At 41.5% G+C, this 11,745-nt stretch overlaps 1 protein-coding gene across 1 annotated transcript in view; it reads left to right on the top strand.

Annotated features, from left to right (window-relative positions):
- The window catches only part of SLC25A21 (solute carrier family 25 (mitochondrial oxoadipate carrier), member 21), a 179,390-nt gene that overhangs the window by 125,732 nt on the left and 41,913 nt on the right, over nucleotides 1-11,745 (top strand). Inside the window, exon 5 of the mRNA XM_015416318.1 lies at nucleotides 8,377-8,436. Within this exon, the coding sequence (XP_015271804.1) occupies nucleotides 8,377-8,436 (60 nt within the window). The remainder of the gene's footprint in view (nucleotides 1-8,376; nucleotides 8,437-11,745) is intronic.

Here is an 11,745-nt window from a genome sequence, read left to right as displayed (position 1 = left end):
AAGAGATGTCTTCTCCCCCCCCAATTTCTCATGTTTGAAGGTAGTACTAGATGACCCTTGGATTCCCTTCCCACTTTTATACTATAAATTGAAGTTCCATTGGGGTAATTTTGCACAGCTGCATCTGTACCTGCCATTCACATCTTGGAAAGCTGCAGAGAAAGGCTGCCTTGAATTATAAAACTGCTGTGCTGATAAAAGATCCCTCAGATAAACAAACAAGGCAGAGTTCCTGTTGAGAAGAAAAATATAATTGACTATTCCTTTGGTAAATCCATTTGCATGTAAAAATAAAGCCATTATAATTAAGGTAATATGTCACTTGGACGCCATGTGTCAAAGACAATTTCTCTTTGAAGACTTTAGATCCTTTGTCTGTCTGTCTGTGCCTCTTTCTGTCTCTCTCTTTTTCCCCCTTTCTGAAAAGAAAGCTGGTAATTCTGAAGGATGAAAAGCCAAACTTTATAGCCCTGACTTAGTCTGGACTTGAAGAAAAGACATGAACAGTGCCAGTACAATGGTTAACAGATGATCTTGTTGGGCAAATACATATTTTGCATGTGTTCCCAGACATTTTTACCTTAATGTTTTTGAGACATATGGTAAGTACTTTGTCTTTTTTCCTCCTCTGTGGAACTTTGATTTACTTGTATCTTTGCCATATGGACAGCACTGGTTATTAGATACATTAGAGACACATTTTGCAATTATTTTCCTTTGGATTTTGTGAAGGGAGCTATTTTGTTTACTTTAACAAAAAAGACCCCTTAAAATATAACAGAAAAATATTGCTTCAGTCTCTTATGGTAAAGATACGTCTGCCTCTTAAACAATGTGAGCGATGGAACAAAACACAGAATGATGTTTATGATGAACTATTTGTGCTCAGGAGCATCTATGTTTTCTGCCACTTTCTTTGTATTCATTTTGGTTTTGGTTTTCTTTTAAAAAGGTTCACATCATGTGAAACAGAAAATTACTGTTTACTCATTTTTTGTTTATGGATTTAAGAAACTATTTGGTATTTTGAAGGCATTTTTAAGAATAGAAGACTGCTGTTTTTGTCTATGCATGTAATATAAATCTAAGGCAATGGGAACTAAGAAATACCTGTCGTTGCATGAAAAGTTAGTAGTGGCGTTGACCAGGAAAATTCTGCATGCAGTAACTGAATGTACAATTTGAAAAACTCTTTTGATGCCAATTATTCCACTTTTGTTTTATGATACTTGAGGAGACAATGGTGAACCAACTTGTTCTTAAATACTTCCACTGATTTCATTAAAGCTACTTTGGAACAAATTATTTAAAGATTATTGTTTGAATTTGTTGACCATTTCTAAGTGGCACAATTTTACATCAGTGAGTACTCTCATTTATGAAAGGAATTAACTCACATAGTTGTGTTTGATATTCTTCATAAGGCATTTCTTTTGCAGTACAAAAAGAATGTTTACCAGGTGGCTAGCCATATCAAAGATATGATTCATAATATTTGTATTTCATTCATGGACAAACAGAGAGATCCAAAAACTTATCTATATATAATAAGAAGATGTTAGGGCATCATTGAGTTGCTTATTCCGTATCAGAAAGAAGTAATGTTGGATGTCTAGAAGAGACTGAGAATAGGAGAAGTTTTCAGTGGCAGCGTGGGACAGATCTATAGTGTTGAATACTTGCTGTATTGTTTATATATACGCTGCTAATGTGACTTCAGTAGAAAGCAGGAAGAAAAATCTGGTGCGATACAATGGGCTGGGTGAAAATAGGCCACAGCTTTATTGAATCGACAGTTTCCAGCAATTTAGCATGAAGAGGGCAGGGACCCAAGCATTGCTGCACCCAGGTATTTTGAATGCCCCAGCCCATCTGTTGGGTATAATATGAGCAGAAGAACAACACACACACACACACAAACAAAGAAAGATGCAAGTTAAAACCTGTTGTCCATAACCCTTGCGTGCCCTGGAGGTACAGCTGTGAAACCATCCTAATTTCTGGTTAGGTTGCCCCAAAAAATCCCGAGGCTTCTTAAGGAGGCTTCCTCCACCTTGATACATTTATATTGCAATGAATTTTCCATTGCACCCACTCCTTAAAACATCCAAAAGAGGCTAAGCATCTGCAGCTCTGTTTAAAATGACTTTAACATATTTTGTGACCCTGTGGACTTATTTTCAAAAGACAATGAAATATTGGAACAAAAAGGTTAAAAATACTGTGTTTATAAAGGACAAGTCAAACAAGACACACAAACTTCCAAGGACACCATGTGTAAAATCCATTAAAACTGAAAATGGCTGTACTGAGTGGAAATTCTACGGTATGATTAAAAAGATTTGTAACAAGTTTTTCTTTGCTTTATAAAGTGATATTAAGCCTGAGCATCCTGGAAATGAAAACTACACAAAACATTACAGTTCTCAAGGTGTGAGTGAGCCTTCATGAGGGGGCACTGACTGTTGCTTGGGGAAGTGAAAAATTCTTCTGGCTCCCTCCAGCCTACTTTAGTGTGTAACTTGATTTGATCCAAAGGTAGAATGGTTTACAGTGAAAAGACATGCGCCCCCCTCCTTAACTCTTTGATGTGCTTGTAGGTACAGTGGCCATTTTTACTCGGTATGCATGTACATGCACACAGCATTTTGTAATGCCAAATATTCAAAAATAGTACAGGCAGCCAAAAAAAAGTGCCAGAAAACAATGGGTAGAAAGTACAGGGGACAATAATAGGAAACTTTCTTCCCAAACCTGTTTGGGAAAGTTTCAGGGATTCTGCATGTAATTGGTAGAGGTGCACAAAAAGCATGTCTCCGCCATCCATCTTTAAAAATGTTTTTTTGGGGTTTTTTTTGCAAAATTAAATCTTAACAGGTATTTCAAGTAGTAAAAGAAATGAATTGGTCATCTTTTAAAAGTGTCATGGGCTGCAGTATGAACCTTGTAAGGGCCAAGCTACAGTAGCATGTAGCCATAATAGTACCAGATAGAACTTTGGTGTTCTCCAACCAAGGATGTTTGCAAACAGACTAGAGACTGGAGTATGGGATGCTGGGGCCAGTAAATCAGTATGCCAGATGAGAGCAAAAGATGAAGTCCCTGGAATATATACCTTTCATTGCCAATGCAGAGGCCTAACACTGCCTGTCAATAACATGCACTGGTGTGTTAGCCTGATAGCTCTAAATTGTTATCAATATTGGGGAATTATGAATTATTATTAATAAGCAATCGGCAAAGGGAGCTTTCACCTTTATATACAGAGGTTGCCACTTATCCAGAGCACCAGTAACAGACAAGCAGGCTGATATTAGTTCAAATAAATGTCTTTTACTGTATTTTATACACATTCAAATATTACACAAACACACACACAATTATACAGGGCTAAGAAACTTAGAGAGATTGGGATAGCACATTCGCTTTAGCAGGAGTTTTGTTGGTTTGGCAATACTTTTAACTGACCTGAAGAGATGAAGTCTTCCAAATGGAAAAATAAGGAAACTCTAGAAATGCCATTTGGTGCGGAAGGGAAGTGAGCCCATTTCCCCTGGTGGAAACTGACACGGCATTGCATGGGCATACATCCTTTGTAGGTGCAGGCTCAGCCCATCACTACGTGATCAGACAGCATGTGCAGGCAAGGGGGGGTTGCCTTTTGTTTCCCATGCACATAAATGAGGAATTATGAGTCACCGAGCTAGGGCTATTGTTTCTTGATGGGCTTAGCCAGTCTGTTGATGGGCAAGAGATTAGTTTCCAAGCAACCGTGTGTAGAATCTCTCAGTTACGTGCAGTCTTGCAGGTAGATGTGGGAGGAGGGTTGCCTGCGTGTGACAGAGGGAGCTCCTCATGGCATTTGGAGCTCTTTGTCCTTGTGCCATGGCATGGCATCTGAGGCTTTGTGCAGGCTTATGGAACTGCTTCATCTCACAGCAGGCAAGAGGGCAGATAACCTTGAAGAACCAACTGGAACAGCAATGGAAAGGAAGACTTTCTACTCTTAGGTGTGCATTCTCAACTGGCATCACATTGGGTCACCAAGCAATACAGTCCCTTAAGCATATGTTTGCACAGTCCATTTTATCACTTATGGGTTATAAAGTCCATAAGAGCACATTAAGTGCCTTGCAGGGCAACATGTGGCACATCCCTATTACTTTCTTTGTCCAAAGAGTGATATGGAGCTTCTCCACACACAACTATGTGTAGCTCATAAACTAAGTCAGAGTCCATGGGTTGGAAGCAGACTAAACTGGAAATTTCCGCTGATTCCTCCCTTCCTGCTATAGACTCCCCTCATTACCTTCCTCGGGGTCCCCAACCCCCCGGTAGTGAAATTCCATGCAGATTAATGGGGTGCAGTAGGATGGGGAAGACAGGAAAACTCTGTTCTATTCTGCCACTGGAAAATTTAGTCTGGATCCAACACAGTGAGACTGACATTTGTAAAGATGATAATACTACCGGAACATTTGTTTCTATTTCAAATGGAAGACATTAGGTTCAAATGGAAGAAATTAAAATCAGGGCAGTATTTGATTAATTCTGTTTTTAAGGGAAAATAGGTCAAAATAAGTTTCTGATACTTTACAAAAGTGGTTGTAGTACAAGGATATCAAATTTAAGGGACTAGTATGTGGCATCATTGTTGATTGTAGTGACAACTTGGTGGATTTCCTAGCTTACGTTAGAATAGAAGAATGTAGGGCAGGATCATAAATTATTGCCATGGTTACCACAAGTGGTGATAGAGCAGCTGTGCAAAAGGACTGTAGAAACTATTCTAAGAACATGGAATATATATTTTTAAATGCATGGAGTTCTTAAGTGTCACCTTCTGAGTAAATTTTTGAACAAGAGAATATGCAGACCTTACAATATATGAATTCATAAATTTATATAGAAGTCTGAATCTTTTTTTAAAAAAAAATGGCACAGTGCCCTATGAACAGATAGTGAAGAGAGTACAGGAAAGGAATTTACTGTCCCAATATCCAGAGATCTGTTCTGGTTTTTAGCAGAGCTAAAGGATCTTTGCAGCTAGAAAAACAAAAAGAACGAGGGCAACTATCAATATATGCAAAAACTAGGGGAAATATCAATTATTTATTGGGATTCAAATTAGTATTACTTGTCTAGGACATCAAGTTAGTGTTAACTGACTAGGACATGTGACTAGTACTGCAATAACTTTGTGAAATTAAAAAAACAGGCTTCCAGTGGATATGAAAAAAATCTCAGGGAGGAGACTCTCTCCCCTAGGCTGTGATCAGAAATGCCATTTGGTGCGGAGGGGAAGTGAGCCTATTTCCCCTGGTGGAAACTGACACAGCATTGCATGGGCATACATCTTTTGTAGGTGCAGGCTCAGTCCATCACTACGTGATCAGACAGCATGTGCAGGCAAGTGGGGGGGTTGCCTTTTGTTTCCCATGCACATAACTGAGGAATCGCACCTCTGCATGGAGGGTTCCCCATGGAGTATGCAGTTATGCGCATACTGGTAAGCAAAGAAAAAAATGGCACTGAGTCGGGTGCTTGAGCAATCAGACAGGGGAAAGTCCATCCATGGCCTGTTGGCAAGCATTAGGACCAGACTTTCCCCAGTGTCTTTTAACTCTGCTTCCATGGCAGGGCAGCACAGGGTGCCGGCGGCTGCAGGACTTTTCCCAGATGTTGCTGTCTGATTGTGCCCTTTAGATCCATCAGGCATTCGCATCTGAGTCAGATCTAAAGGCATGTTTGACTGTGGCCTTAGTGATCTTTCATCACATTTGTTTATTTATTTGCACTCCTGTTTACAGGTCTAACATATGATTGCTTTAGTGCCATTTTTAGGGCTTCCTTCTTTTTCACTACGTGATAACGACCAATAAGTCAACAAGTAGTGAATGCAGTGATGTCACAACACCAGATAGCTAATACGTTTTGGCTATGTGAAGTCCCCTGTTGCCCTTGATCTGAAAGATGTAGAAGAATTCTTCCCCATTGCTCAGGAAACTGGATAACACTCCTAATCTTTCCACTCTATTCTGGCATCTCATTGCATTCCTGGACTGCATGGAAAGCCTTTTGTTTAGTCTAGCTTGAGTTGTACATATTTTCAATAACTAGTTCGATGAAGATGCTAATTCATATGTACATTTAAATGTATCCTGTTAGGTTGCGATCAGATGTGCTGTTTGATCTGGTGTTGTCACTGTTCCCTTCTGGATTTAAAATGCATGTCCAAACAGCAACATCTGTCTTCCGTTCCCCAGTTGTGGGCACCCCATTCTGACCTGTCTTCAAGCTGGAGTTATTTGGCACCAGGGAAAGTCCGGTCCTTCCTGGTGTATGCGGTTTCAACCCACACTTCTGGATGTCTGATCAATCCATTGAGCTCTCAAGCCACTTGGGAAGTCTGAACATTCCTTTCCAATTTGGGGCTTTTTTGAGGCAGTTAGCAAGGTGTGCATAACTGCATATTCACCCCTCTGTCTTCTCCCTCTCTCTGTGGCTGTCTGTCTCTCTCCCTCTCTCCCTCTCTCTCTCACACACACACACACACACAAGCCTCTCAAAGCTGTGTTCTTTTTTTAGAAAACTTCCAAAGAAAGACATCTCTGTACTTTTTTCTGTGCTCTTTGGCCATGAGGTGGGGAAGGGGTTAATTGAGGGGGCAGTCTGAGAATGATGCCCATGACTCCAGTTTCCCTTCAAGCTTTTGAATAAAAATGCCAGCAGCAAGAGGACACAGGATGAGGCTTCTCTATCTCCCCCCTGGCTTTGAAATGTCTGAAAAATTGAATTTATCAAAAGTAGTTTCAAAAACACTTTACACTGAGCTATATATCCCAGAAGCCTCCTCCAGCAATCCCATTGGCCACCAGCTGTATCCATTATGACTGTAGTTTGAAGCACTGCTTCCCATAACCGCTTATGTGCATGCTCAAAAGACAAATTGTTAAAAAAATTGTCCGACTGCCCCACTCTATGGCTGCCACATCTGATCAATCAATCACAGGGTGAAAGCACCATTAAAGTTAATTTTGATGAAATTTGGAAGGGTTTTTTCCCCTCTTTTCACTGTAAGGAGGAGCATGAGGTACTGCTATAAACTGAGCTGAACTGTAAGGATGCATATTATGATATACTAGGAGGAAGGCCCATTGTAGCAAGAGACAACGAGTGCTAGCGGCAGGTGGTGGGCACCTGCCCACTCTAGGCAGCCCAGCAGTGATGGGACAAAGGCACATGGCCACGGTGCTGCCTGATGCCACGGTGGGTCAAGGTGACCTGCCGTGGCCCTCCCATGATGGGGTGACCGGCACCCTTCCACGCCAGCGTGCTTGAGGCCCCTATGGGTGGAGGAGGCCGGGTGCGGCCCCCCATACTGGGATGAAGGCGTTGGTGGGCCAAGTCGGCTGGTCTGGCTCCCCCCCCCCGGCTGCTGGAGACACCGGTGGGTGTGCTGCTGGTGGAGAGGCCCCATGCCACCCAGCCCTCAAGGAGGCCGCCAAGCAGCCACAGAAGGCAGGGGGTGGGCAAAGATGGGTCGGTGGTGGTCAGCGTGGTGCAGGAAGAGAGGCGAGTGAAGCAGGGGCTGTTCAGCCCCCACCCGGCTGGGACGCGGCCGCAAGTCAGCATCGTCACACTGGAGTGCGGCAGTGGAGGAGGGCCCCCCGAGTAGGCCTCCCCGCACCTGGCCGCTGTGGCGGCAGAGCAGGGAAAAGTGAGGCAGGGGCAGTTGGAGGTCTCGCGTAGTAGTGGGAGGATCGTCCCGTGGTCCCTGACTTCCCTCTGCACCACTGGCCCCCTGGCTGGCCGGGTGGCAGCGTCCCATGGGCCTCGTCTGTGGCCATCAGTCCAGCAGCCCTCTCCCAGTGGCAGAGCGCCCAGCTACCTGGAGGCTACCTGGGGCAATGAGGAATGGTGTGGCAGCGGTAGGATTGACCTGGGGCTCGCACACGTCCCAGCGCCGGAGCATCCATCCCGCCCGGCGGACCCACACAGACTGAGGGCGAGAGGCTGCCTGGCAGGTCTGTGGGTGGGGCTGAGGTGACGGAGGGAGGGAGGGAATCCAGCCAGGGGATTGGCCCCCCCGTTGAGCGACAGGTCAGGGACCCAAAGGCTAGGGAGGCATGTGGAACGTTCAGGCGAGTCTCACACCAAAATGCTTTTATATATAAGGAGAGATTTTGTATTTTTCCAGCTTTTTTAAAGGTCTGAGAACCCAATTTATTTGATTCAAGTTTAAATAAATCTATCTATAAAATCCTGATTGCTTGGCAAAGTACAACCAGAGCAAAAATTTCTTCCATTGTTTTTTGTTAGATTAATAAAGGTAACCAGCTTGCTACAGTAAAATTTCTACTCTGTTCTTTCCAGTTTTTCACCTTTGAACAATACAAGAAATTACTAGGATACTGTTCACTGTCACCAGCGTTGGTAAGTGAGAATATGCAGTTTATTTGCTTCTTTCTGTATTTACTTTTGATTTTATAGCAGGAAATGAGACAGAAGTAAGCAATATAATAACAAATACTTCTTCCTCCCTGTTCTAATGGATCCTAAACACACCTTTAACCTTAAAAGTGTGCAACTCTATTTAGGATTGCACTGGCAAACAGTGAAATGTGGTTGTATATGTAAAATGTGGAGGAAAATGTGTGCCTTTCGATTCTTGGCCTTGAGATCCTAGATTTATAAGATCTAAAAATTTGGCTACCCAACTGCCAGGCCATGTAGATGCTTTTTATGGTGTTACCAAAAAATAATCTGGAAGAGTGAACTAATAGCAGATTCTGACCATCTGGATTACAGATTTCTTGGTCAAATGAGTTAGGGGACTGGAAATATTTTTGGAGTTTGGCTTTCATGGTGGAAGTTTTATGACAAGCATAGAAAGCAGATTTTTGTTTGGCAATTAAAGCAAAACAAAATCTATTTGAGTTTTGTGGCAGGGTATGAGCGTTTATGAGTCACTGCTCACTTCTTCAGATCTGTGATTTCAGAGCTGTGACTCACAAAAGCTCATACCCTGCCACAAATTTTGTTAGTCTTTAAGGTGCTACTGGACTCTTGCTCTTTTCTACTGCTATGAACAGACTAACATACCTACCCATCTTGATTTATTTGAGTGTATATAATCACCCAAAATAAATGAAACTTTGCATGAAATGAGACTCTGAGATGATTATTACTCTAGTTATCTGATATACCATAGAAGTAGTGTTTCTGAGGGGGTCCATTAAATTTCCTTCTCTTCCACTCCATTTCTCTTTATGGACTGCCATCTCTTCCAAAGAATATGAAATCCAAAGAATTCTTACAATTTCAGCATACCTTTTAAGAGAGTAGCCCTACTTTGTTTTGCATATGTGCAGTACATATAAATTATATTTCATTGAGCTTTGTACATTGTAGAATAACCTCGTATTCTAAAACCATAAATACAGAGAAATGGCAGTAATAATGTCAGAAATGTTTTGTGTGTAGAGATGGTGAAATCTCATAAGAGACCTTTCTCTACCACCCATATAATGAATCAGGGAAAATGGTTTTGTATCTAGCACAGCTCACAGAAAACAGCATGTATATTTTTCCGTGTTCAGAAACATTCATGACAAAGAATGCTCCATGTACTGTTCCCTACTTGGATCCTTACATCCCACACCTGGCATTAAACAGATTGCTCCCCTTCTTGAATGGGAACTAAGACTACATCTACAAAAGAACTGATCAGCTTTCTCAACTCCAATAGATTGAATCATGTATTTAGGAAACATAGTAGGGGCTCTTCCCCACTGCCACAAAAACATGACTCACAGTTTCAAAAGCTTGCAATGCACCTGTGAGGTCCTGTGAGGTCCTGCTCATGAAAATCTTTGAATCTGGTTCCTAGTAAGTGATAGAGAATACAACAAAGGGCACAGCAAAATAGGAGTAGCAAGAATAGTGAACAAGAAATTGCTGCAATAAGGTTCAAATCATTCCAAAATAATGAAATAACCATCAATGAACATATACTGATGTAAAAAGACCCCGAAACGAACTTCGAAAACTCGAGCTGTTCGTCTTACTTATGAAATAAAGAAGAAAAAATTGGGATTTTTACATCAGTATATGTTCATTGATGGTTATTCCTAGTAAGTGATGACACAGATGGTATTTTAGAACCTTAAGTAGCACTGTATGGTCCCTTGACACTTTTTGTGTGAGCATCTTCCCCCCCCCCCGCAGACTACCTTTGGTGTAATGTTTTTCTGCCTGCTTTCATCTGTCTGAGATTTTATTTTTTTGCATCTCAGCTAACAATAAAGCATCTGTTTGTTTCTCTGTATATTTAGATATAGCCTGGCAGATTCCAAAGGTTTTGAATGGATAAGCTCCCCTAAACTAGAACAGAGCACATTTAAGAAAACCTAACCCATCTGTGAACTTCAAAAGTCAGCGCATACTGACAGATCAGAAGGCACATCCAAATGATGCTTAGACCTTCTTCATACATTTTCTGGCAGCCCAGTTATTACCAGCAGTGAACATATGAAGCTAACATATAAGCTGCCTTATACTAAATGAGCCCATTGGTCCATCTAACACAGTATTGTTTACTTTAACTGGTAGGACCTTTGTCTTTGTAGAGTCTTGCTACCTGATATTCTTTGAACTGAAGATTCCAAGAAAAATATATGATCTACCACTGAGCCACAACCCCTTCCTGATAAGTGACATTTTTCTGTATGTTTAATCAGTTACAGAAGCATGTCCACATAATTAAATCTGGAATTTAGCCTAGTATTAGGAGTCTTGGGATCACTGTTAAAATAAGCTTAAATCACCTCCTGAACCTGTGCCTGTCGAAATGACCTCCTGTCAGACAGGCAGTCATTTTGATAGATGCTGGTTCAGGAGGTTCAGGAGTGTATAGAATGGATCCTGTGCAAGCTTAGAGATACCAAACTCACAGGGGATCTCCTGCTGACTCTCATCTAATAAGAGGAAATGACAGGCAGTCCCCAGAAAGCACCACCGTGCAAAAAGAGGACACCTTCTTGGGGGGGCGGTATAGCTCAGGCCCCATAAATCTAATCCTCACCAAACTTGGAGGGCAGGTAGAGGAGAGTCAGCTGGAGATCCCCAGCGAGTATGGTGTCTCTAGCACACCAGGAGGCTGTTCTGCCAGGTCACAAACCTCACAAACTGAACCAATTCATTTGACTCCTAAAAGTTTATGATCATTCATGGTTTGTTTGTTGGGGTTTTTAAAGCTTTATTTATCAGTTTTATCCAGTATTAAATTCAGGTTGACATTTTCCAAGAGTTATTTATCCACTTATACACTCTTGCCCACCTAATTGTATGAATACATTCGCCTTTCCCTTGTAACATCAAATTTAGTTTGTCCATTTGTATCAGTTCAAGCAATTTTGTCCTTATTTCCTCCCTTGTCAGAGTTTTTTCTAGTTTCCAAAACTTAGCCAACAATATCCTGGCAGTTGTCAATACATAGATCAACAGATAGACATCTTTTTGTACAAAGCTATCCCGGATTATATTTAACAAAGCCATTTCGGGTGTTAAAAAAATATTTTGTTCCATTATTTCTGATATTATTTTTTGTACCTTTAACCAATAGTACAATGCCACCACATGTGGAAAAACGTTCCCACATTTCCTTTGCATTTCCAGCAGTTGTTGAAAACAGATTTATGACACTTAGCTAATCTATCTGGCGTCCAGTACCATCTATGAAAC

Source organism: Gekko japonicus, unplaced genomic scaffold, assembly GCF_001447785.1.
Source record: "Gekko japonicus isolate JY-2015 unplaced genomic scaffold, Gekko_japonicus_V1.1 scaffold751, whole genome shotgun sequence".
NCBI classification, from domain to species: Eukaryota; Metazoa; Chordata; class Lepidosauria; order Squamata; family Gekkonidae; genus Gekko; species Gekko japonicus.
This window is presented reverse-complemented; position numbering and strand designations above follow the sequence as displayed.